Consider the following 27,686-nt stretch of genomic DNA (forward strand, 5'->3'; position numbering starts at 1 on the left):
ATTCCTAAGGTTCCCCCCCCCCCAAATGGCAACCAAGAAACCAAGCAGAAGTAAGCATGGCTTCAGTTGAAGTCATTTCGCAGGTTGACAACTATGTCCAGACACAACAAGCACATACTCATTTTGACAGCATATGTTGACAGCACATGGAGTCTTGGGGCATTGCAGAATTCTCTACTAATTTTTTCATTCAAGTATTTCTCATTGTATATTTTGAATGCAAAACATGAAATTGCATAGAGTGTTCTCTTCATTATGACTAGATAAACACGCTTCGTTAATGAACAAGGCCATGTGAAGTGGATATTAAGGGATCTTCTCCTGATATATTTTTCTGCTCTCAGATTATCATTGGGATGGATTGATGGGATGTTAATTAATAGAATAGTTAAATATTTGTTTGATCTTGGGCAGAGAGGAAGGAAGACAATGTTGTGTGATAGTCTTAGATGTTTCCTGAATATACAAAAATACTTTGGGGTAGAGAGAGAGAGGGAGAGAGAGCTGACCCCGAAGAATTCAACATAGCAGAACCGCCTGGGCTGACCTCTCACCTTCAAGCAACACTGACTGAAACTGTCCTTGAGTGGAACCAGAGCACAGCCAGGTCTCCAATCTTGAACCTTGCTAGGTGGTCCAGCTGGATACCCTGCTTGATGGCATCAAGACCACATGGATGATGATGATGATGATGATGAGGAGGAGGTACAATGGGGCATCTGTCATCTCTCTGGGACACTGCAAATGCAGGATTTGTCTCATAGGGTGATGATTTGGTATTATGCTTTTGACTCAAAGAAAGGTAACCCAGGTTCAATCCTGGTTCAAACCACAAAGGATGTGGATTGAAAAATGGTGTAGAGCAGAATGGTGCACCTGAGAGAAGCTCTGGATCATGTCCTCAGGAAATCCTCCATCAGGCAGAGTGATTGGTCTTGAAATACTTGTTTAAAATATTAATGACACACTTGAGTGACAGGGAGATTGGGCAGAATGCATCTAAGTCGTAAAAAAAAGAAGAAAGCTTGTGATTATTAAAAACCATCCAGATACTTTATAGCTGAAAAACATCTCCATTGGCCAGTGAGGGAAGCAACTGTAAGATTAAAGCCATGGTGAGTTATTCCAGGAAGTTCCAGGGAGTTTCTTTATCTGGAAAGAGTTTGGTGGTAGGTGCAGAGACAGTCAATTCCAAAAAGATCTCAGAGATTTAAAAGTATTTGCATCATGTGTGTCCTACATTAATGGGATGGGATAAATTCTTGTCCAATTCTAAAGCTCCATCACTGTCCAAACACAGTTGCCCAATTGACAGACTGAGAGGCACAACTGTAGTTTAAGAAATATGTTTTCATCCTGTCAAAATGACAAAATTACTCCAGTGTGATGGGGATAATGTGGACATTTCCCTCTCCTGGGATTCATCAAACATGAGTAATTCTAATTTCGTCTCAGTGGATTTCCACAGATTAATCCACCCTAAACTTAAAGATATTATGGTGAAAACATGTTTATCTCCAAGCTCCGAATACTATAGCTGGGTCCTTTTACAGTTGGAGCTTAGATGAATGTTTACGTGAAGATTGAAAACTCCACTTGAACCTTCTGAAGTCACCAGAGCATCACAGTTCCTGCAAGACCCTCCTTTGACTTCCTGTAGGAGAAAAAATCTCTTTTTGTGGCCAATGATTTCACTCTTAGCATTGCTATGGCTCTTGCCTGCAACTGTCCAGATGGACCTGAGGCCAAATTGCTTCTGGAGGAGACCTTTCCCAGAACAAAAAGACTATTACAAACCTGGAGATCTTACCATTGGTGGAAACCTGCCTCTCTCCCTTAATATAGTTATACAGCTCCCACATGAGTCACCTGGTGATTGGGATAGCCTTTCTCTGTAAGTGTTTCTTGATTGTCTTTTTTCTTGGGGCAATGTGGAAAGGTTAGACTTAAAGAAGGGGCAGATTTAAATCCCACCTGGTGGTTTACTCTGGTGATTTACAGGCTCTGTTGATGTGGAGCCTTCCTATTTAGGACAAATTGATTCCTTTTGATTAATCAGTCTCCCTCTACTCCCTTCTCAAGCCCTCTGACTCTTCAGTGGTGAAGATTAGCTTCTCACACTGGATAGGGAGTCAACTTTTTCTCCATGTTCCTGTAGATAAGGTGCACATTATGTAGAAGACAATTTGGGCTGAACTTGGGGAGAAATAATGGAAGGGTCCTCTATCTTATTGCTGCATTGAATTCATCTTACCACCTCATTAGTCTGATGATTTGGAACACCATCCTTCATGCTTAAAAGTCTGTAGAGATTCTCAGTCATCCAGGTCAGGGTTGTCCCAAAAGTGCTTTTTTCAGGAGGTAACTGGACTTCCTTGTTTTTTTTTTTTTCTTTAAGACATTTCATTTCTCATCCAAAAAGCTTCTTCAACTGTAACAGGATACTGGGGAATGGAAGGGTTTATAGTCCTTTCAGATAGCTGGTCATCTGCATCCTTTTAGAGGGTCATTGAAGTACTTGGAGGGTTTATCTGTGTCCTCAGGGTTACCTGAGCAGTGTTCCTGGTTCCTGTAGTCTTCAAGTGCTTCAATGACCCTCTAAAAGGATGCAAATGACCAGAAGAAGCTTCTTGGATGAGATTCTCAGTCATCCAGGTCAGAGCGCTCTCAAAGTTGCTTTTTTTCAGGAGACAACTGGACTTTCTTTGTTTTTTGTTTTGAAGATGTTTCGATTCTCATCCAAGAAGCTTCTTCAGCTCTGGCAGGATGGTGGGGAATGGAAGGATTTATACCCCTTGCAGACAGCTGGTCATCTGCATCCTTTTAGAGAGTCGTTGAAGCACTTGGAGGGTTTATCTGTGTCCTCAGGGTCACCTTAGCAGTGCTCCTGGTTCCTGGAGTCTACAATTCTTTCCAAGTGCTCCAACAACCCTCTAAATAACCAGCTGTCTTCAAGGAGTATAAATCCTTCCATTCCCCACTATCATGTCAGAGCCGAAGAGGCTTCTTGGATGAGAACGAAACATTTTCAAAAGAAAAAAGAAGGAAGTCCAGTTGCCTCCTGAAAAGAGCACCTTCGGGATCCTTCATGCTTACATTACATTCCACATAGTGAGGGTCTGTCTTTGGTCCCACCAATCTCTTGTTAAACCTAGCACTTCTAGGTCAGAGGAGTGAGTTTCTTTGGGGAAACCCCAACAGAAAGAGTTCCACCTTCAGAGACACTAAAACTGTTTTTTTCTAACTTGAGCCATTCAGATATACTGGCATCATCATTTCTTACCAGAAAAGGTCAACCTGATCAGCCATTCAATTTAATTTAATTCAATTTAATATAATTTATTGGATTTATAAAGCCACCTAATTCAAAAGGACTCCGAGAACATGATAGGGTGCCAGATTGGGGGAAAGTGCTTGGGAACATAGGACAGAAGATGTCAGCTTTTAATATTTCTGTGACTGGATATAATAAAATGTGTAGTTTTATCAAGAGGATCAACCCCATTTCTTTAACTGGACTGAAAAGTTCATTTTGGAAAAGTCAATACTGACTTGAATTGAACTCATGCTCTAACTTATAATTCACTTAAATGTACCGCAGAGAGAGGAGAAGAGGATGTGGCATACACTGTTGACAATAAGAACAGGATCGACTGATTGACAGCAGCCCTGTTTTCTGACACCAGTAACATAAATCAATTCATTTGTATTGATCTGTTCTAGAATCCTGATAATGCTTTGTTAACAAAATAAACACCTCCTTCCTGCTCCTGTCTAATTCTTGTCCTCTGACACTTGCGATAAAGACCTGTTCCCAAGAACTACCAACACATTCTGGCTTTGGCATTTGCCATTCAGGAGATCAACAGAGACTCACAGCTTCTCCCCAACATCACTCTGGGCTTCCGCATCTACGAAGAGAACCATCATGCAAGCATGACTCCAGATGTCAGCCTATCTCTGCTCTCCAGCCGGGGAAAAGTGTTTCCTAACTATAAGTGTGACACAGAGGACAATCTTCTCTCTGTCCTTGGTGGCCTCCGCTCCAAAACTTCATACCAGATGGCAACCGTGTTTGGCAATTTCAAGGTTTCTCAGGTACCTGGACATGCAACATGATGAAAGGGGGAATGCTGTAAATTCTGACTTGTGTGGTTACGGCCAACAACTTGCAGAGCCAGTTCTGTGACCAGAAGAAAAGAATAGAATAACAGAGTTGGAAGGGACCTTGGAGGTCTTATAGTCCAGGGGCCCCAACCTTTTGGACCTCAGGGACCACCAAGTTCATAATTTTAAATTCCGCGGACCACTAATACGAATACAGCACACTGCTTGCTGAAGCACCGGGACTCCCAGTGATAGTATCAGGTCCTTCAGGCACTCTCCCTCCTCTCTCTTTCTCTCTGTCTCCCCTTCTCTCTTTCTCTCTCTCTCCTCCTTTCTCTTTCTCTCTTTCTCTCCCCTCTCTCTCCCACTCATTCTCTCTCCCACTCTTTCTCTCTTATTCTCTCTTTCTCTGTTTCCCCTTCTGTCTTTCTCTCTCTCTCCCCCACTCTCTCTCTTTCTCTCATTCTGATTCTCCCACTCTCTCTCTGATTCTCTCTTTCATTCTATCTCTCTCTCTCTCTTTCATTCTCTGTCTCTGTCTCTTTCTCTTTCTCTCAAAATGGAGACTTTGCAGTATCCTTCCCCTGCCACGCCTACGAAGCCACACCACGCCCACCAAGCCATGCCTAAATGTAGAAACATACTTTTTTCACCATTGAATTTCATTTTGTCAGATAGCACCCAATGTTCAAGCCTGTCAAAATACTTCTGTATCTTAAGCCTATCTTCCAGAGTTTTGGCTATTCCTGCTAGTTTGGTGTTATCTGCAAATATGATGAGTTCACCATTTATACCCTCATCCAAGTCATCGATGAAGATGTTGAAGAGTCCTGGGCCTAAAACAGAGCCTTGGGGTACTCCACTGCATACTTCCCTCCGTGTAAATGCAGTTCCATTGAGGACTACACATTGCATGTGGTTGGTCAACCAGTTACGAATCCATCTGGTGGTGATGCTGTCTAACCCATTTTTTTTTCTATTTTATCAAGTAGTAGGTTATGGTCTACTTTATCAAATGCCTTACTGAGGTCCAAGCAAATTATATCGAAAGTATTCCTCTGGTCCACTAATTTTGTCACTTTGTCAAAGAATGCAATAAAATAAGTCGGGCATGATCTGTTTTTGACAAAGCCATGTTGGTTTTTGGTTATTACTTTGTTTGCTTCTAGGTGTTTGCTGATTGGTTGCTTGATTATCTTTTCCAGAATCTTACCTGGTATTGAGGTCAGGCTGATGGGTCTGTTGGTTCCTTGTTCTATTTTCTTTTTCTTCCTATTTTGAAGGTGGGAACTACAGCAGCTCCTTTCCATTTCTTTGGCAGCTGCCTGGTGCTCCAGGATCTTTGAAAGATATAGTTCAGTGGTTCTGAGATCTCGTCTGCCAGTTCCTTCAGAACCTTGGGGTGTAATCCATCCAGTCCTGATGATTTGAACTTGTCTAGGGTAGACAGGTGTTCACTTACCATTTTCTTCCATATTTTAAGTTGTGTTCCTAATCTGTTTTTTATGGTGCTGTTTTTGATAGGTTGGACTGATTTTTTCCTTTGTGTAAAGACAGGTGCAAAAAATGAGTTAAGTAGTTCTGCTTTCTCCCTGTTGCTTGTCACCTTCTTGCCACTTTCTCCCAGCAATGGGCCAATTTTTCTTTGACTTTTTTCTTGTTTTTAACATATTGGAAGAAGCTTTTTTGGTTATTTTTTACTTTTGTCACAAGCCTTTGTTTGTTGTGAGCCTTAGCTTTCCTCACTTCATCTTTGCAGGCTCGGGCTATTTGCTGATATTCTGCCTTAGTTATGTGCCCCTCTTTCCACTTTTTATACTTGCCCTTTTTGTCTTTCAATTTGTCAGAGAGTTCTTTGTGCAACCATGCTGCTTTCTTTTGAGACCTATTATTTTTCTTCTTCGTTGGTATTGTGCTAGACTGGGCTTTTATAATCTCATTTTTCAAAATTTCCCAAGCTTCTTGAGTTGTTTTCTACTTGAGGATTCTCATCCATGGAATCCTTCCCAAACTCTCTCTAAGTTTGTTAAAATTAGCTCTCTTAAAGTCCAAGACTCTAGTTTGACTTTGTTCTACTGCTTGTGCTTGCATAATGTTGAATTCCAATATTGCATGATCACTCCCCCCCCAAGTTTCCTGTAGCTTCAACACCTTCTATCATTTTATCTCTGTTAGTGATAATTAAATCCAATATGCTGATCCTTTTGTTCCCTTCTCTACCTTTTGGGAAACAAAGTTGTCTGCTAGGTTTGTGAGGAACCTGCTTGACCTTCTGCTTGGTGCAGAGTTTGTCTCCCAGTTGATGTCAGGGAATTAACATCCCATTACTATTGTGGTGTGCTTCTTACGTACCTTAGTTATCTGACTAACAAAAAGTCCATCTATTTCCTCTGTTCGGTTGGGTGGCCTATAGTGTACACCTATGGCTGTTATGGCAAACCTATGGCATGCATGCCCAAAGTGGCACATGGAGCCATGTCACCTGGCACATGTAGCATCACCTGTTCCTCTTCCAGGTTTCTGGCATCATGTGCACACGATGATTAGCTGGCCTTTTTGCATATGGCAGTGCTGGAAACTGGAATAACTGGTCTTCCATTTTCCTGCATGAGCAAGGGTGCCGGCCAGCTGATCGTCGTGACCACATCTGTGCCCGAAAACCAGAAGACTAGCTGGTGAGTATGCATACAAGTGCCAAAAACCAGTTGTTCATTTTCGGACACACGCGTGTGCCCTGGGAAACTCCTCTCTGGATTGTGGCCCAGATGTGTGTTCACCATCACTGACCTATGGCAATGCCATTTCCCTCTCCCCCTTTTTACTTTGACCCAAATGCATTCCAGGCAGTTTTCATCATTGTTGTGCCTTATGTGGTTACTGCCAACAACTCACAGAGCCAATTCTGTGACCAGGAGAAACCATCTTATGAAGGTATAAAGTTGTCTGCATTTGGGTCAAGAATAGGATAACCTATTAGTCTAGATGATCTGAGGTTCATAACAAAAAATACAGGTTCCATTTTCCTTGTTTCATTTCTTTTTCTTCCAACTACATACTCTCTTCAGCTAGGATACCGCTTCTCTGACCCTGTTTTGAGGGATAAGAGCCGGTTCCCCACCTTCTACCAGATCGATCCTCAGTATCACCTACAGAATGCAGCCATCATCCGGCTCTTTCTGTATTTCCGATGGAATTGGATTGGGATTGTTGTTCAGAAGTCAGAGAGCAGTGATGATTTCATCCGGATTTTTGACGCCACCCTCTCCCAGAATGACATCTGCATACACTTTGTAAAACAAATCATGCCCCAAATCTCAATATTAAATGAATTGAACAGCGAACAAATAGATGTGCTTTGGACAATTTTGAACAGTGATGCTCAAATTGTGATTATCTCTGGGGTTTCAAGTATTCTGCAAAGCCTTTTAATATCCCTCTCCTATTATGAAGAAGAGAACCACACTTCTTGTGGGAAGGTCTGGATCCTGACCACCCAATGGGAATTTTCAGCTATTGGCTATCACTACAATTGGGGGAAACTAAAATCCCTTCATGGTGCTTTGTCTTTCACGGTTCACACAAAACTGGTGCCAGGATTCAAAGATTACCTCTGGGCTCTGAATCCACATGAACCCCATGGAGACATCTTTCTCCCCGAATGGTGGGACATTGTATTTGACTGTGAGGTTTTGAAGGCAGGTGTGTCCTCACCTGATGGCCGAAGGGTTTGCACAGGGGAGGAGGACCTGGACACCCTCCCGGCCTCCGTCTTTGATGGAAAGATGACCGGTTTCAGCTACAGCGTCTACAATGCTGCCTATTCTGTGGCACACGCATTACATGCTGCATATACTTTGGAATCAAAGTGGGCATTGAAGAGGGGCAGAAAGAAGTCAGACTTTCACCTCTCTATGAAGTCCTGGCAGGTAACTCTCATCATCAGATCTTCCCTTCTGGTCAAGGAAACAGCTTTACATTGTTTAAAGATTCATTCACTTTTGCATGTGATCTCCACTGTTTTGTCTTTTCCCTAATATTTTCCTCCCTTATTTAAATCTTCCACAAATCTTGAAATTTCTATTTTAGATATCACAGCTGGAAGAGCAAAAAAAGAATCTTAAACTGTTTTCCCCTAATTATGCCAGTTGAGTTTTCTATTGAATTTCCATTGTTGTATTACAATAGTTCAATCCACACAGTATAATCAATTAATCATTCAGTCTTCACCTTGAACAGATTTTCAATAATGTTTCCTAGCCATTTATAACTTTGGATCCTAATACATACCTAGAACCTTACATATCTTGATACATATTTATATATTGTTGTATACATATATATATTGTATACATGTTGCATATACTTTGGAATCAAAGTGGGCATTGAAGAGGAGCAGAAAGAAGTCAACCTTTCACCTCTCTATGAAGTCCTGGCAGGTAACTCTCATCTTCAGATCTTCCCTTCTGGTCAAAGAGACAGCTTTACACTGTTTAAAAATTCATGAACATTTGCCTGTGATCTCCACTGTTTTGTCTTTTCCCTAATATTTTTCTCCTTTATTTAAATCTTCCACAAATCTTGAAATTTCTATTTTAGATATCACAATGTAGAAAAATAATGGTTGTGAAGTAGAAAATGATATATAAAGAAGGGGTTGAATGAATGGTATTAATATTAGGATTGGAAAAAAATGAACTTAAGGTAATGCAAAATGATAATTTGAAATCACTTACTTAGAGGGAAGATGATTGGAAATGATGATATAAATTGTGAAATATAAAATGATTTGTTTAGAAGGGGAAATTTAAATGAAATTGAAATGGAAGATAGATTCATTTTAAAAAAGGTGGTGTGAAAATAAATGTGAAGAAATATATTGTTTTTGGTAATGCAAAATGATCATTTGAAATTACTTACTCAGAGGGGAAGATGATTGGAAATGATGATATAAATTGTGAAATATAGAATGACTTATTTAGAAGAGTTTTATTTAGAAGCGGTTAAGAAACAGAAATCTAAATGAAATTGAAATGGAATAAGATATTTTTATTTAAAAAAGATTATGTCAAAAGTAAATTTGAAGAAATGTATCATTAAAATGTTAAAATGATTAATAAAGAAGTATGACATGATAATGTGGTCCACCTTTAGAAAACAATCGATATTAAGAAATAATTGTGAAATAGTAAAATGATTGTGTTTAAATTAAAGAGTTTCAATACAGTAAAGAAATATTGAAAATATATGAGATAAAGGGAGAAATAAAAGAATGAAATGAAATAAGATTAAGATTAGGATCCAATCACCTAGTTTTCCTTGGGAATAATTTGTAGTTTCAGTTCTTGAAACTGAATATTTAGAAGCTCCAGAAATAGAACTTTGCTTCAATCTAAAACTTAGTTGTAACTTTGATATAAAGTCTCTTCACTTTCATGGACTTCGTTTGTTTGGTTGTTTTGCCATTCCAGATGCATGCCTTCTTGAGAAAGGTCCTTTTCAACAACACCGCTGGAGAGGAAGTCTCATTTTCAGAAACTGGGATGAAATATGCCGGATTTGATATCCTCAACTGGGTCGTCTTTGCAAATATGACTACACTTCAACAGAAAGTCGGATGGGCCAATCCGGAGGCTCCTTCAGCTGAAGGTTTCAGCATCAATCCCAATGCCATTGTGTGGGCCAATCAGGTGGGGAGTAGATGTTGTTTCCAGGGTTCAGGAAAGCTGAGAGGAAGGACCAGGTTGTTATGATGCAAATTCTATTCAGGGGAAGGAAGAGGAGGGGCTGCATTTATGCACACTTCGAAGCCAAGCTGAACATTTCTAACCTCTCCAGCTCTAAGCTAATCTCACTCTCCTTTCAGAAAAAGCCTTTCTCCCGATGTGTGAAGAGCTGCCTTCCAGGACAAGCCAGGAAAGTTGCAGAGGGGAAGCGTTCTTGTTGCTATGGATGTATTCCTTGCCCAGAAGGGACCATTTCTAATCAAACAGGTAAATTGCTTGAGGAGACCCTCAAGCAGGAATGAGGAGATCTGGTGTGGTTCCCTGGGGAGGAGTGAGAGACAATATGAGGTGGCAAATCAACTGAGCAAATCAACATGAGAGTCATTCAGAACTTTTAACTTGAATGGATCCCTTAAATTGTTAGCAGAAGTTTTAGCTGTTATGTGCTGTTTATATGTTTTAATATTTTATTGAACGCTGCCTAGAGTCCCTTGATATGGAAGATGGGAATTTCAAAATGTAATAATAAAATAAAACAATTCAATTAATTCATTATATAATTACTCCTGAGAAGTTTTTACCTGATGATTCCACTGGATCATTCAGTGTTGTGTGCAGCAGAAATAAAGAGATGGGGAGCATGGGGCATTTCAGTTCTTTCATTGGGAAAACTTTTCCCCTCAAGGATAATCCCTAGTTCTCTGTCTAATATCAGCTGGTGCCTGTTCTTACAGATGCAGCTCAGTGCACCCCCTGCCCAGGAGACCAACAGCCAAACAAGAATCACTTCCTGTGCATTCCCAAGACTATGAACTTTCTCTCCTATGAGGATACACTTGGCTTCGTTTTAGTTTCCCTAGGTCTTCTCTTCTCTTTGATCACAATCCTCGTGTTGGTAGCCTTCATCAAACACTGCAACACACCCATCGTGAAGGCCAACAACCGCAACCTCACCTACCTTCTCCTGGTCTCCCTCCTGCTCTGCTTCCTCTGCTCCTTCCTCTTCATCGGGCAGCCAAGGAACCTCACCTGTCTCCTCCGACAAACCACTTTCGGCATCGTCTTCTCCACTGCCATTTCATCTGTCTTGGCAAAAACTCTGACTGTAGTTCTGGCCTTCATGGCTACTAAGCCAGGAAACAGGGCAAGAAAACTCTTGGGGAAGCAAATGATCTTAGTCCTGGCCTGTCCCCTCGTGCAAACAGCTCTTTGTGCCTCCTGGCTGGCAATCTCCCCCCCATTTACTAATTTGGACTTTCATTCTGTGAAGGGAGAAATCGTGTTGGAATGCAATGAAGGTTCAACCACCATGTTTTATGCTGTTCTGAGCTACATGGGTTTCCTGAGTCTCATCAGCTTCCTAGTGGCTTTTCTGGCCAGGAAGCTACCGGACAGTTTTAACGAAGCCAAGTTCATTACTTTTAGCATGCTGGTCTTTTGCAGTGTCTGGGTCTCCTTTCTCCCCAGCTATCTGAGCACCAAAGGGAGGTCCATGGTGGCCGTGGAGATCTTCTCCATCTTGGCCTCTGCGGCTGGTCTGCTGAGTTGTATCTTTCTCCCCAAATGCTACGTTATAGTGCTGAGGCCAGATCTGAACAAAAGAAATCACCTCATGAGGAAGATTAAGTAGGAAAGCAAGAAAACATATAGTCACATCTGTGCAGGTTAATATGGACAGGGGTCTGCAACCTTAAACACTCAAAGAGCCACATTTTTTTTTTTTCATAGGGAGAGTAAAGTTATTTTATTAAATCATGCACATCACATGTGTTAGTGCAAATAGTTCAATCTGTACTCCAGAAATTCTATTGTTTTTTATATCTTTACAAAATAGATTTAAAACAATTATTTACTTTTAAAAATGTAATTCTGAAGTTAAGCATTTTCAGAATAATATTTGCAATAACCTATATACAAGAGGTACTGTGTACCACTGGCATGTGTGTGTTGTGGGTGAGTTACAGTTTCCTGCAACTGAAAATAATGAAATGAACAAAAATGACATTTTCTACACGTTCCCTTAAATCTAAATGATCCTCCCATTAACAAATTCCAAATAGCTTAAGACAGAACCTTTAAAATAAAAATGACCTCAAAGGCAAATAATCTAAAAATTCTATTTAAATATTGAACTAGATTTTGATTGCCATTAAATCCTTGAAACCAACTCAATTTTAGTTGAGAAAAATCTTCCTATGAATTTTCTATCAGCTGAATCATTTCATCTTTCAATTCTTTTTATATTATTACAGATCGTAATAAACTGAGCTGATATGTACTGAAAACTAGCACAGTCAGGTGTAAGATATGATTGTTCCTATTCATAAGCCAATACTCAACTAGAAACATTCAGATTAAGGTCAAACAAATTGTGATGTGAAGCTTCTAATCACGGACATTCTTTCAGCATAATTTGGTGCACAGAGGACCAGTTAAGATATTCCACCCTTCCTTGAAAGCTGGACCAATTTGATTTTCTTCCTCCTTTCCCTAACACTAAAAGCACTCAAGAACCTCATATGATGAAGTTATGCCAAAACAAGTACAATTAAACAATTTGGTTCTGCAAATAAGCAATTGAAAAAAAAAATCATTTTTCTAATGTGGTATGTGAGAAAATACATTGGGTTTTTATAGTGTCTATATACATGAAATTTAATAAATTACATTCAAACTAAAAATTGGATTACTGCACTATGTTCATCAGAAAATCAAGATTTTGCTCCCAGAAAAACCTTAATTCACTCAGGCACACACATGCACACAAAAACAGTCTAGACTTAGGCTTTTCACTCATTTTTTTCTAGAGCTCTTTAAGGCCGACAATGAATTATACAAGCTCCAAGTCATCAATAAAATAGGGCTTTTACTGAACAAAAATATTTGTTTTTATCAGAAGATATGGAAAAAAAGAAAATTGTTCCCAATAGCTCAGTGACTTACAGCAAGTAAAAATAATGATATGTTAATGTACAAATAACATCAAAAAAGAAAAGAAAACACCGGGAGGCACAAAATCTGGGTGGGCATAGCCAACTCAACGTCACTCACTCCCATCTAGTCACATGACCCCCACCCATGGCTACCCAGGTTTTTTGACTCCCAGTGTTTTCTTTTCTGTCGGAAATTTCTCTCTCTCCCTCCCCCCCCCCTTAAATCTTAAAAAAAAATATCCAAGATACAAAAGTATCTTCTGGACTTTCTGGTTTTTATTTGAAGATGTTTCGCTTCTCATCCAAGAAGCTTCCTCAGCTCTGACTGGATGGTTCAGAATGGAGTCAGAGCTGAAGAAACTTCTCAGGTTGAGAAGTGAAACATGTTCAAAGAAAAGCCTAAAAGTCCAGTTGCCTCCTCCAAAAAGGGACAACCATGACCTGGATGACTGAGAATCTCCATAGACACTTCATGGAGCACTTGTGTAACCTGCCATGCTCTAAGAGCACATAGAATTGCCTGCAACTGCCCCATTTTGCACCAGTTGAAACTTTCAAATGCTGTTCAGGGCAGCCCCACATAGGGGTCATTACAGTAGTCTATTCATGTGGTGAGAAGGCAATGAATAACTATCAGCAGGGCTTACTTTACTTACTATCTGTAAGTAAAGGGACCCCAGGAGGCAGGTGAACTCATGAGCTTACTCTGTTATTATTAAGATCCCTCCGTCTATTATTCTCTTTTCTGCTTTTAGTTCTGCTCGTATAATAACTAATTCTTTTTAATAACTATTATATAAAGGTTTTAAACACTGCTTGTCTTCCTTAGTTGCAGCTTTTACTGCTTTGTTGTATGCTGCCCAGAATGACTTTGCATGGGGTGGTCATATAAATTTGATCAATCAATCAATCTCCTGTCTTGTGGGTATAACTAAACCGGTTATTCCACATTGGCATGATTGCTCACACTTCCTAGGGTACAGCTGACTGCGACAATGCCCCACCAGCACCCATTCTGCCTGAACATACTATGGCGCAGGCCAAACTCCATCTTGTGTGCAGGTGTCCACTTTCAGGTAGCTCAAAATCTCAACTTCAGTTTAACTGTAAACTCCATCGGTTCTGTGGATTAGCAACAAGGGACACAAACCTGTTTTTCTCCATCTGATGTTCAAACAACATCTGTTGCTGAGTGGGTAGGAGAACTGCTTTCCCCTGCAATTTTCAGAAGAACTAATTCTTAAGGTATTCCCTGTGGATTTCAACCCACACAAATCTTCCAAGGTTAACCCTGGTTTCAAAAATATTGGTTCTCCCAGTGAAGATTAGATTAGAAAATTAGTATTCTTTATTGGCCAAGTGTGATTGGACACACAAGGAATTTGTCTTTAGTGGTGGGGGACTTTGCCTTGTCCACCAAAGAGCTAACTCCAGGGTTTGGTGAGACTCAGCTGGCCTACATGTCAAAGCACAAAGACAGGTAAGAGAAAGCATGATTGGTTTAATTGTAGTTTATTGATTGGTTAATATTGTGACCTTATCATTAAAATAAAATAGAGCACATAGTCTAGTTTCAGAATAAGGAAGATAGGAGGAAATAAAGCAATACAATACAAATGTTTTAATGCAAAGAGACATCAGATAAATGTGCCCTGAGGACATCCAGCTGGCAAGTTAGTCTCAACTATGTAAATCTGGTGAGATTTAAGGGGCTGCCTGCAATTCAGCTTCTGCACAAACCTTGATTTCTGATCTAGCAGGGAAGGGGAGAAGAATGTCTGGGCTGCCTCTCCTGCTGCTGCTGCTCTTCTGGCTCCTTCCCCCAATTGCTGCTAAGAAGATTCAAAGCATGTGTGCATGGCAAAAAAGCTTAAACTTGCAGAATCCATGGGAATTTTACAGACCTGGTGATCTGATTATTGGTGCAAATTTTCCCCTGGCAGTTCTTGTGAACTCCATTGTCCCAGATTTTCACAATTACCCATTAGTGCTGACTGATAAAATATTGTAAGTTTCACCTGGAGGGGAAATATTTATATGATTGTTTTCTTTATTTTGTATTCAGGGCTTCTTTTTTTAAAAAAAACCGCTTGCTCTAGTGATGTTCAGATCTTTGTCCTTTTCTCCATATAAAGCGCAAGAAATGGGCTGGAATTCTCAATTATTTCCAAAAGTTTTCATCAGGATGATTATGCATATAAAAGTGGGGAGGGGCAGCACCTTAGAGACTCAGCTGCCTAGTGAAGAAGTTGACTTATAACAGGGTAGGACAAGAAGCAATGGGTGGAAAGGAGCCTTGGTGGTACAGGGGTTTAAGGCACCCTGTTATTAAGCTTATTAAGACCAGCTGCCTGCAATTACTGCAGGGTTCGAATCTCGCCAAGGCTCAAGGTTGACTCAGCCTTCCATCCTTTCTAAGGTAGGTAAATTGAGGACCCAGTTTGTGGGGGCAATAAGCTGACTTTGTATAAATATACAAAAGGATGAAGGCTATTGCTTAACGCACTGTAAGCCGCCCTGAGTCTCCGGAGAAGGGCGGCATATAAATCAAATTTAAAAAAAAAATTAAAAAAAAATGAATCAAGGAGAGAAGCAACTTAGAACTAAGGAGAAATTTCCTGACAGTTAAAACAATTAATCAGTGGAACAACTTGCCTCCAGAAGTTGTCAATGCTCCAACACTGGGAATTTTTAAGAAGAGATTGGATAACCCTTTGTCTGATGTGGTATCGGGTTTCCTGCCTAAGCAGGGGGTTGGACTAAAAGACCTCCAAGGTCCCTTCCAACTCTATTATTCTATTCTAGTATTAATTTGGATGTAAAATCATGGCGAAAGAAACCCGAAAACTCAGTCCTTTTCCAATGTGAGGAACTGCCAAAATCCCTCAGTGTTGGAATCAGCATTTCTCATGAGTAATGGAGTTCAGTAAATCTGTGCTGTAACCCACCCACTGGAGTCTTGGGGTCAGCAATAGTTACCAGACCTGAAGAAGCTGCTCCAAGAGAAACTCAATTACGATCACTAAAGCAAAGTGAAGAAGGGAGGGTGATAGAATTGTATAAAATGGTCCATGATACGGAGAGAGAGCTTTTCTCCTTTCTCACCAAAACCATAGAAGCTTAATCAAGGAATGTTTATTTTAAAAACTCAATGAAACCTGGGACTTGCTGTTGCAAACTCAACCCAAAATATGGCAACACAAGTTCTACCAGCAGACTCCAACTTCCTTGTCATGTTCCCCAATGTGCCTCCCTCCCCATCTCAGCAATATCCTACTCTATGTTTGTGCTTTTCACAATAAAAAGCAAAGCTCATAAAATAGTTACACTTTGTTCATGAGATGTGAATCTGGTCCACACATTTTTTTCTCAATAATTTTTATTAAACAGGTTTTTTTTAAAAAAAAAACCAGATATTTACATCTTCTTCTTTTCAACATCTTCGCATCAGTAATCCATATTTATACATTTTCTCTTGCTTATCTTAATATATCTTTTATACATATATTTCTAGTATCTCATATATATATATATATACCGTTATAATATATTCTCTTAATCTAAATATTTTATTTACATTTAACATAAACAGGTACCTAATTTCCTTTCCACAATTTTTATATCTTCCCATTTGTTTCCATATTCCTCCACCTAATTTAACCACTGTTTAGTTTTCTTTTGTCCCCCCCTTTCCCCCCTCCCTTTCTCCTTCAATCACTTGTACCATTTCTCCCAGACTAAGTAATATTCTGTTTCATCTTTTTCTTGTATCTTCTTTGTGAGCTTATCCATTTCCACACACTCCATAATTTTTCTAATCACCTTGTCTTCTGATGGTAGGTCATTGTTTTTCCTGTTTTGGTCAACACATTTTTTTAAAAAAATAGGATACAATTCTCTTGTGAATTCCATCCCTAATAACGGAGTCTCCTCTGGAAACAGGTTTCTGCTTCTGGGAAGAGATGATATTGGGACTGTGGTCATCAGCTGACAATTTACTTGGGAAAGTATAAGCAGATCTACACCTTAGCTTTAATATAAAAAATGTGACTTATTTTAATATAGTGGCAACCACAAGACAACATGGATACTCCATGCATTGTTTTTGTAGGCTTTCTGCTCTGTCCAATGTCTTTTTCCTTGCAGTAAATCTGATTCCCTATTAATAAATTGTTCTCAGTTGACTAAGTAGTCTGTGTAAAAATTGTGTTTTCCTTGCCCCAGTGGTATTCCTAGATACTATTCCTGCTGTAGACTCAAGTTGCATTTTTTTAAAAAAAATTTCACAGGTAGTTCCCACAAGTGGTAATGTATATGAATGTAATCTTGCAGAATCCAAATAGTTATATTGCACTTTGTACTTCTTTGATACTCTCCTTATCAAATGAGACACAAATTGGGGGTTCTTTCACCTCTGTTAATGTGTGTCTCCAAAAGCATAATTCTTCTTTGCTGATCTGCTATACAATTTTCCAAATGTGCTAAACGAAAAGAATAAAGATTTTGAGCTAATACAACTTGTTCTGATAAAAAAAAAAAGGATACAATTCTCAATCTTTTCAGAAGTCAGGAAGATGATAAATCTAAAAAGTGAAGAGGGACAACAGAACAGAAACTGTGCTGGCTTAGGGAAGAAGTTGACTTATCATATTAATTTGGTCAGAAAGTCATGGTGGAAAACTCAAATAAAGGCTCGATCCTTTTCCAGAGTGGCAGATTAAAAAAGTAATAATAATCAGTTTCGGAATCACCAGTGCTCATGAATAATGGCCTTCAGGAATTCTGTGTTGTGACTCCAGCTGAAGTCCTCTGTTCAGCAACTGTCACCAGACCTGAAGAAGCTGCTCCAAGACAGAATCAAATTGATGTGGGTTGTAGAAGAGCAACTGGGGAGAATTTTAGTCACTGGAGCAAAGTGTTGAAGGGGATGGACAATAAATAATGGGTATAAAAAGGTCTGTGGTATGGACAGACAGATTTTTCTTCTTTCTAGCAAAAACATGCAAGTTTCATCATGGGTTTTCCATTAAAAAAAAAATCCCATAAAACATGGGACAGGCAAACTTCACCACAGAAGTTGTTCTGAAATGAGCCTCAATGATTTTCTCACTATAGGCCCATCCCCAAGAACTACCAGCAGTTCCTGGCCTTGATGTTTGCAGTTAAAAAAGTCAACAAGGATCTGGTTCTCCTCCCCAACATCACCCTTGGCTTCCACATCTATGAAAATCACCAGACTGAGAGGAATAATACTTTATTCAGCCTCTCCTTGGTCTCCACACGAGGCCAAATGGTTCCAGGTTATAAATGTGACAGGCGGGACATTCTGCTTTCTGTCATTGGAGGTCTCAACCCCAAATCCTCAAGGCTGATGGCCTCCATCTTCAGCCTCTTCAAGGTCCTACAGGTAAGGAGGTTCCATTAGATACACCATGCAGTAGACAAATAACACAACTACAACTGAGGTCAAAGATGAAAGCAAAGATGTTTGCGGGGGAGGGGGAGAAACAAAGCAGAGGTCTATTTTATTTATTATTTATTTTTATTTTATTTTTGGATTTATATACCACCCTACTCAGGGCAGTGAACAGCCAAAAAGATAAAACACATGAACTACAAAATTTAAAAGACAATATAAAACCAATTAAACAATTTGGCCCGAACCAGGTTAAAACACCCTAATGTTTTAAAAACAAATTTAAAAATTTACAATTAAAAGGGAAAGTTAGGCCAGGCCAGCCTGTTGAAATAGCAGGGTCTTGAGGGCACGGCGGAAGGTGCGCAAATCCGGGATCCTCCGTATCTCCGGGGGGAGTTCATTCCAGATGGCAGGTGCCCCCACAGAGAAGGCTCTCCCCCTGGGGGCCGCCAGTCGACACTGTTTGGCCGACGGCACCCTGAGGAGCCCCTCTCTATGTGAGCGTACTGGCCGGTGGGAGGCTACTATGACTTAGGTAATCCATGATATAATTCAATTGATTTTTATATTTTACATGTCAAAATGCATATTTATATAACCACAAAGAGATAGTGATATAACTCATGAATGAAGGCAAATATACATATCCCAGGATAATGTTAAAAGATCTAATCACTGGGATCAGAAGTTTTGTCTTCCAAGATTTTGGATTCCTGCTGTAGCCCATCTTCAGGGAACTTCTCTCTGCGAGAAAATATTGATATAATACTAAAAGAGGAATTATTTCCTGACTTCTATAAAAGTTTATCATCTTTCTACACCTTTCAGTGCAGTTTATTCTGTGTATTCAGGTTAGTGGCTTTTTTCTTTAACTTTGATCTATCACAACCAGGTAAAATACTTCCTTGGGAGTTGGGCGGCATAGAAATATGATAATTAAATTAAATTAAATTAAATTAAATTAAATTAAATTAAATTAAATTAAATTAAATTAAATTAAATTAAATTAAATAATTAAATTAAATTAAATTAAATTAAATTAAATTAAATTAAATTAAATTAAATTAAATTAAATTAAATTAAATTAAATTAAATTTGTAACTGGTGACTCTTCGTAAGAAGGGAGGAAGATGAAGCTGGCTACTCATAATGAGTAAATCTTTCTGGTGGGTAAGAAACCACACAATGGGGACCTCCTAAAGGTCATAAACAACTTTACTATCTCTTTTAAAGAAGATTCTCACTTTCTCCAGCTCGGTGTTGGCTTTGAGTTCTCTCAGGGAAACAGAAGAGTTTATCCTTCCTTCTTCCGGATTAATCCCAAGGAATCTCCTCAGTATGTGGGTTTAGTCCAGCTGCTGCTGTATTTCCAGTGGAACTGGGTTGGGCTGGTGGCTCCTGAAAATGACAATGGAGAACGTTTCATCTCATCTCTGATGCCAATGCTGAAGGAGAAGGAGATCTGCTTGGCCTTCACTGAAATAATGAAAATTGATTTTTATAATACTCCAGCGGCGAAATTAAACCATATTTTCAATACTTGGTCAAAAGGTGAAGTAATTATTTTGTTTGGAGACTCCAATACTATTGGAAACGTGCAGGCGGTGATGCATATTTATGAAACATGGAGAAAAGCACCTTTTCGAAAAGTTTGGATCTTTACATCCACCTGGAAACTTATTGCAGTAAGGTCTGAATATATATTGCAATTTGTAAAGCCCTTCCACGGGGCTTTCCATTTCAGGGACCACACCAGGGAAGTCTCAGAATTCAGCCATTTTCTCATGTCTTTAGACCCTTTGAACCCACGAGGGGATGTCTTTCTCCCTCCATGGTGGGAACAGGTCTTTCACTGCAAGATCTACAAACCAGGCAAGATGCCTCCAAAGAGGTTCCAAGATGCCTCCAAACCATGTACAGGAAAGGAGAATATACGGAATCTGCCAGCTTACTTCTCTGAAATAAGCATGACGGGTGAAAGCTACAATATCTACAATGCCATTTATGCCGTGGCACATGCATTACATGCAATGAATGGATCTAGAGGGCGACTAGCCATCTTAAGACTTGAAAAGAGGATCTCAAATTTCCAGTCATGGCAGGTAATTTCTATGATGATGTTACCCCAGAATGAATATAAGCCATGATGTCTCATTTGTGGCTTTCAGCCAGTTAGTCCAATTTATTGATGTCTTTTTTCATTCAGCTTCTTTCCTACTTGAGGAATGTCCACTTCAACAATAGTGCAGGAGATGAAGTCTCTTTCTCAGAAAATGGACTGGGATCTAGTCGTTATGATCTTCTCAACTGGGTTTTCCTCACCAATCGATCTTTTCTTCCTGTGAAAGTTGGACAAATAGATCCAGGGGCTCCTCAAGGCCAGGATTTCACTATTAACTCCAATGCAATTGTCTGGGCAAAAAAGGTGAGCTGGAAGGTAAACTAACTTCAGCAAAAGACTCGTTGCCCTCTAGGGATTCAACACATCCTCCTTACTGGAGAACAACTTACTGAATCAAAACCTCATCAACCATTTGACAAAGAACCTGTTTTGATTAGTGACAGCTCAAAAAGCATTGAGATTAGGAAGAAATTCTGCTTGAAATCCAAGATGCGCTTAGAACAGCCAACATTGGTTTCTGTGGACCATTCCTGTTCAGTTGGATCTTCGTGATTGTTTGTTTTAGAAAAGGTATAGCTCAATTCACAAGGCTTCTTTTGCATGCCAAGGCCCTATTCCAAATGCCAGCAACCCTGGATAATGTAGGAGTGGCACTGGCCTTAACCCCACTGTAGTTTTTCCTGGTTTCTGATAGACCCTACTTCACCATTTCTTTTGAAGACATTCTGAAGATACAAACAGAAATAATTGGGCCATCTACAGTGTTTCTCTTTTCCCTTTTAGAAGGTGCCCTTTGCCAGGTGTGGCATGAAGAGGTGCCAGGCAGGAGAGAGGAGAAGAGTTCCAGAGGGCGAGCAAGTTTGCTGCTACCAATGTGCCCCTTGTCCAGAAGGAACCATTTCTAATCAGACAGGTAGAGCCTGTTTTAAATGTATCTCTTCCAGGATCAAGGAAGCCATTCAGTAGAAGCAAATATGAACATTTTTGGTACATTGACATTTCTCAAAATATTCAACCTCTGAGTGGATGGATCTAAACTGTCCTGTCCACCAATAACCTTTTCTATTCCTCAACAGGTTAATGCAAGGTAGTTTCAGGGAAGAATTCATGTGTTCCATATTAGACTTTATATTCCAAATCTTATATCTGGCTACATCCAGAAAAACCAGCTACCAAATGTTTCGTGAAGAGTGTGAGCGTCAAGCTTTAATTTTCATTATTTAGGGTATGCTTCTTCTATAAGCACTATCAATCTCCCAGGAGATTGGTATTTATTTGTTTGTTTGTTTGTTTGTTTGTTTGTTTGTTTGTTTGTTTGTTTCAATTTGTATACCGCCCTTCTCCAGCAGGACTCAGGGCGGTGAACAGCCAGAATAAAACAGAATATACAAAATTTAAAAACAGTTTAAAAATGATTAAATATTTTTGGCCGCAATTTAAAACAACCCAATTAAAATCAATTAATTTAACCAAAAACAGTGGGATCAAGCCAGCCCGGCTAGGTGAAATAAATAAGTTTTCAGGGCCCGACGAAAAGTCCGGAGGTCTGGTATTGTACGTATCTCTGGGGCCCTGTTGGAGAAAGCGCCTGTAGGAGATGACCATATTGAAGGTTGATTTACCCTTTTTGATAGACCATGAAATGCAAATTGACTTTTGCTTTCAGATGCTGCAAGCTGTAACCCCTGCCCAGAAGACCAATATCCCAACAAGGAGAAGGATCACTGCATTGCCAAGAAGATCCACTTCCTTTCCTATCAAGACACCCTGGGATATGCTTTAACTTCTCTCACTCTTTCTCTCTTCATGACCACATTGGCAGTTCTGGCAATTTTCCTTAAACATCATGACACACCAATTGTCAAGGCCAACAACCGAGATCTCACCTACATCCTCCTGGTCTCCCTCCTGCTCTGCTTCCTCTGCTCCTTCCTCTTCATTGGTCAACCAGGGAAGATCACCTGCCTCTTACAACAATCTGCCTTTGCCATTCTCTTTTCCCTTGCAGTTTCCTCGGTCTTGGCAAAAACTGTCATGGTGGTTCTGGCTTTCATGGCTACCAAACCTGGAAACAAGACAAGGAAACTTTTAGGAAAACCACTGACCAACTCCATTGTCTTAGCCTGTCCCCTGATCCAAGCAATTCTTTGTGCCATCTGGCTAGTAACCTCTCCCCCATTTCCCAATTTAGACTTCCACTCACTAGTAGGAGAGACCATCTTGGAATGTAATGAAGGTTCTACTTTAATGTTTTACGCTGTCCTAGCCTATCTGGGTTTCCTGGCCCTTGTCAGTTTCACAGTGGCCTTTCTGGCTAGGAAATTGCCCGACAGTTTTAATGAAGCCAAGTTCATTACTTTCAGCATGCTGATCTTTTGCAGTGTTTGGATCTCCTTCCTCCCTACCTACCTGAGCACCAAAGGGAAGTTCATGGTGGCCGTGGAGATCTTCTCCATCTTGGCCTCTGGGGCTGGTCTCTTGGCTTGTATCTTTTTCCCCAAATGCTATATTATCCTACTGAGTCCTGATCTCAATTGCAGAGAGAATATAATGAGACACAAGAATCTCTGATTTATACAGGGTCTGGGAACTTTTTGGTGCATTTTTGTGAATCTGATTTCTTAAAAATAGTGAAATGGGAGAGGTGCTTTTCCGTTAAATATTTGTAAATTAAGCAATATGATTAAGGACAAAGTAAGGCAACAGTCACTTCCTCCCCCTTTAATGTTTCATTAATTTCAGTTGTTCCCAGTGAGACCCCATATGACCAACTTGGAAATAAACTTTGATATCAATGATGTGGATAATAATTTCGAGTTTATATTTATTTATTTTAATTAAAAGAGTCATTAAAAATGTATCTGTTTGGTTTCATTCTCAGTGTTTTAAGCCCTTTTGTTTCTATAGATCCTGTCAGGGTTCCAAGTAACACCCCCAATGAATGAAAACTCCAAGGCTTGAGTTTCCTTAAAGTTCCATTTTATTAGAGATGTCATATTGGCACATCTGGGAAAACCCGAATCTGAAAGTTTCCAGGTTTTCCTCACCCAAAGGAAAGTTCAGGTCCCTGCCCAGCACCCACATGTCCATCCCATGGTCCAATCAAAGCACCGTCCCAACTGGAGATGCCTCCCAGTTCCAGCCATCCATGTGTCCTTGACTCTCTGAGAAAGGAATGTTATTATGACTATATAATTATCCTTGCTCCATACAACCCCCCCTCCCAGTTTCCCACAGTAGTAAATGTGGCAGGCCTGAAGGCCAAATGAAAAGGATGACTTCCAGGCCTGACAGATTCCTGAGGTGGTGCTCAGTTCCTTATTAATTTTTTTTTTCAGTAGACCAGCAGAGTTTTGGGGTCAAGGACTTCTCACTCCCAATTCAACACTGACTGGTATGTGCTTGTAGAAAGGAAAAGGCCAGCTCATTACAGGGCTGCCAGTCCCATTCCCTGGTACCAAAACAGGAATCTACCATCAATTCTGATACTGAAGGCCACTGAGGGGTCAAGTAGAGCCAGGATGAATGCAGCACCCCAATCTCACTCATGCAAAGCAGCATCTAAAAGTGCAACCGATGCCGTTTCCCCCCCCCCCCCAATACTCAGACCTGAATCCTGACTGAGGAAGGGTCTAGGCAGTCTATTGCATCCACTATAACTGCTGCATGGCCACCTTCTCCAGAATGTTCCCCCAAAAGGGGAGATTGGATACTGGATGACAATTGTCCAGTATGGTGGGGTCCAGCATGTTTCTTGAGGAAGGGGTGAACCAAGTCCTCCTTTAAAAGGTGGAAAAATAACCCCCTAGTCTCAATGATGAATTTAGTCACAGTATAGCAGTTGATATGTGGAAAAATAAAACTCTAAAATTCACAAAAGGAAAGGAAGGGACATGGGCCCTGACAACGAATTTGGTAGGGAAAGTATGTTATGAAAGAAAGAGGGAGAATAGAAGGGTGGCAGTAACAGTAACAGAGTTGGAAGGGACCTGGAAGGTCATCTAGTCCAATCCCCTGCTCATGCAGGAGACCCGTACTAGGGATTCGAACCGCCGAACTGCCGACCTTTCCGATTGACAGGCTCAGCATCTTTAGCCACTGAGCCACCTAGTTAGGTAGTAGGAGACGTGATTTGCTTGACTGTATGGAACAATGGCAGTTGGTGGGGAGGAAGTGGAACCTCAAAGGAGGAGGCATTAAGCAAAATAACCGAGGTGGATTTTTTTTTTTTATTTTAAAAACAAACTTTATTCAATATAAAAAGATAAAAAATTGTACAAAACGTTCTTAACTCTAAAAAAGAAAATACAATTCTAAATTGCATATATACTAAAACTAACAAACAGGATTATCTATCTATAATATTTAAACATGTGAATATATATATATATATATATATATATATATATATATATATATATATATATACACATTAACCTTAATTTCTTAATGACGGTGTATATTTGTTACCTTTAATTTCTTACTGTATTTGACTTTAGTTTTTTTTCCATCGATTAATCCATTCATACCATCTGTCCCATATTTGGAAATACTGTGAGTCTTCCTTATCGTTTAATTTTAAAGTTAATCTATCCATTTCTGCACATATAAATATCTTTTTGAATTATTTGTTGTTCTATTGGCAACTGTTCTAATTTCCAGGATTGGGCTAGGGTTAACCTAGCTGCCGTAATTATATGTAATGTGATGTATTTTATTTCTTTTCTACTGCTTTTTTTAAGTATGCCTAATAAAAAAATTTCAGGTTTTAGACCAATCTCTTCTTCCGTTATTTCTGTTATCCAGGTTCTAATTTCCATCCAGAATTTTTTAATTTTTGGGCAGAGCCACCAAAGATGATAAAAGGTTCCCAGTGATTGTCTGCATTTCTAACATATCGGATTACAATTTGTGTACATTTTTGCCAATCTAGCAGGGGCTAGGTACCAAGAGGTGGATTTTTTTAAAGAATCCCGAAAGTGACACCCTGGACTGGGTAGCTCCGGAAGGTATGTATTTTGAATATGTGGAAAGTATGCCTATGGATATCTACCCAAGGGGTGGTATGGATCTTGCACATTAGGAATAATAAAGCCAAACTTTTTCCTCCTCCCCATTGAACAGAAACAACTGCTGGGACTAACTGTATACTTCCACAAGAATCTAGAGGGAAAGTATGAAATTATGAATTGTTGTAAGTATGGAATGGAATGGAATGGAATGGAATGGAATAGAATAGAATAGAATAGAATAGAATAGAATAGAATAGAATAGAATAGAATAGAATAGAATAGAATAGAATAGAATAGAATAGAATAGAATAACAGAGTTGGAAGGGACCTTGGAGGTCTTCTAGTCTACCCCCCTGCTTAGGCAGGAAACCCTACACCACTTCAGACAAATGGTTATCCAACATCTTCTTAAAAATTCCCACTGTTGGAGCATTCACAGCTTCTGCAGGCAAGTTGTTCTACTGATTAATTGTTCTAACTGCCAGGAAATTCCTCCTTAGTTCTAAATTGCTTCTCTCCTTGATTAATTTCCAACCATTGCTTCTTGTTCTACCCTCAGGTGCTTTGAAGACTAGTTTGACTCCCTCTTCTTTGTGGCAAACTCTGAGATTGTTGCAATATTTTCAGGATCAGACTCAATAAAGATAATAGAAATTATAGGTTTAAATATAATTCTCTTTATTCATAATAGGCATTCTATATTCGCTGAATATTCAAGATAGAAGCAAGGAAAATGGGGAGGATGGCTCCTTTTATATACAAGGGGCGGAGCCAGGAATGGGAGTGGTAAAATATGAATACATTAAAGCTCAAGTAATAAGTTAACCCCTGATGTTCCATATATACATTATTTACACATTAGAGAATAAGGCATTTACATCTGACAAATCCCCCTCTAAATGCCGGTTCGTTATACAACACCAGTTACATTCAGATTCAGGACAATATAATACATATAATTTAGAAGTTAAATATTTGTGTTGTTTAGAAGGTAAGGGTTTTGTTAATATGTCAGCTAATTGTTCAGAAGTATCACAATGTATTGCTTTGATGAATCCGTCTTGAGATAGTTGTCTCACGTGCTTAAATTTTATATCAATATGCCTGGACCTTTGTCCAATTGCATCGGATCTAGAAATTTCAATGGCCGCTTTATTATCTTCATGCATAATAAATGGTAAAGTAGGTTTCTTCCAAACATCTGTGATCAAATCATTGAACCATACAAGGTTATTTGCAGCTTTAGACAAGCAAACATATTCTGCTTCTGTGGTAGAGGTGGCTACCAGTTCTTGTTTACCAGTATACCAGTAAACTGGACAATCGTTCAATAGAAAAACATAACCAGAGGTACTCTTTCTGCATGATGTATCACCAGCCCAATCTGCATCAGCATAACAAGTAATTTTTGGTTCTTTGTCATTATTGGGTTCCAATATTAAACAAAAATCTAATGTACTTTTCAGATATCTTAAAATTCTTTTGACAGCTTCCCAATGATACAAGGTTGGTTTGCTAACATATCTTGACAATAAATTGAGAGGTAATGCAATATCTGGCCTAGTCCAATTAGATATATAAAGGAGTGAACCTATAACTGATCTGTAAAATGTGTTGTCTTTAAACTCAGGGGAAGATTCATCATTGTTTCTAAGAAAATCAGTTTGCATAGGTGTGTCACATGTTTTGGCATTATTTAAGTTACATTTGTTTAGGAGTTCAATGATTTTATCTTTTTGAGTAAGTTTGAATCCCCTTTTTGTTTTGTTAATTTGTACACCAAGGTATTTATTCACTCTACCTAGTGATTTCAATGAGAAGTGTTCGTTTAACTTATTTACAAAGATTTCCCTGCTCTCTTTATGCTTTCCAATATATAAAATATCATCCACATAAATTAATACAAATTCAATATGATCATTACTCTTTTTTACAAAGAAACAGTTATCAGCAGTGGTGGCGTTGAAATCCATGGTCTTTAGTACTTTTACCAAACAATCGTACCATCTTTTGCCAGATTGCTTCAATCCGTACAGACTCTTATTTAGTAACCAAATTTCGTTCTTATTAGTGTATTGACTGTGTGGTGCTCTTACATATATTTCCTTATCTAATTTTGCATGTAAGTATGCAGTCTGTATGTCATATTGAAACACGTCTAGATTGAGTGCAGATGCTACTACTAGAGCTGTTTTGACACTCTCTGTTCTCACTGTGGGTGAATATGTGTCAGTATAGTCTTCTGGATATTTTTGTGCATAACCTTGTGCAACTAGTCTGGCCTTGTATAAGGTATTTCCTCCTTCTAAATTCTTAATTTTATAAATCCACCTGGTACCTATAATTGTTTTATCCTTAGGTGCGATCGCA

The 27,686-nt window shown here is 39.3% G+C and overlaps 2 protein-coding genes across 2 annotated transcripts; both read left to right on the forward strand.

The window, feature by feature from the left end:
• The first annotated feature begins 672 nt into the window (after positions 1-672).
• Positions 673-19,619, forward strand: LOC139313352 (vomeronasal type-2 receptor 26-like). The gene is made up of 8 exons (XM_070938927.1): positions 673-705; positions 3,859-4,098; positions 7,173-8,033; positions 9,576-9,794; positions 9,971-10,097; positions 10,565-11,456; positions 17,879-18,170; positions 19,533-19,619. The coding sequence occupies exons 1-8, from the start codon at positions 673-675 to the stop codon at positions 19,617-19,619; spliced, it is 2,751 nt and encodes a 916-aa protein (XP_070795028.1).
• Positions 19,619-22,875, forward strand: LOC139313359 (vomeronasal type-2 receptor 26-like). The gene is made up of 4 exons (XM_070938940.1): positions 19,619-20,284; positions 20,389-20,607; positions 21,088-21,217; positions 21,971-22,875. Exons 1-4 carry the CDS (start codon positions 19,619-19,621, stop codon positions 22,873-22,875), a joined length of 1,920 nt encoding a protein of 639 aa, XP_070795041.1.
• Positions 22,876-27,686: the final 4,811 nt, after the last annotated feature.

Source organism: Pituophis catenifer, unplaced genomic scaffold, assembly GCF_029215685.1.
Source record: "Pituophis catenifer annectens isolate HBS135680 unplaced genomic scaffold, rPitCat1.0.hap2 SCAF_1, whole genome shotgun sequence".
NCBI lineage: Eukaryota > Metazoa > Chordata > Lepidosauria > Squamata > Colubridae > Pituophis > Pituophis catenifer.

Excerpts from the sequence above, each read along its gene's own strand:
- LOC139313352 (XM_070938927.1), top strand. The coding sequence starts at position 673 with ATGGATGATGATGATGATGATGATGAGGAGGAG. Across the intron at positions 4,099-7,172 it reads GCAATTTCAAGGTTTCTCAG|CTAGGATACCGCTTCTCTGA; the intron begins GTACCTGGACAT and ends TACTCTCTTCAG. Across the intron at positions 10,098-10,564 it reads GACCATTTCTAATCAAACAG|ATGCAGCTCAGTGCACCCCC; the intron begins GTAAATTGCTTG and ends CTGTTCTTACAG.
- LOC139313359 (XM_070938940.1), top strand. The coding sequence starts at position 19,619 with ATGCCAATGCTGAAGGAGAAGGAGATCTGCTTGGCCTTCACTGAAATA. Across the intron at positions 20,285-20,388 it reads CAAATTTCCAGTCATGGCAG|CTTCTTTCCTACTTGAGGAA; the intron begins GTAATTTCTATG and ends TTTTTCATTCAG. Across the intron at positions 21,218-21,970 it reads AACCATTTCTAATCAGACAG|ATGCTGCAAGCTGTAACCCC; the intron begins GTAGAGCCTGTT and ends TTTTGCTTTCAG.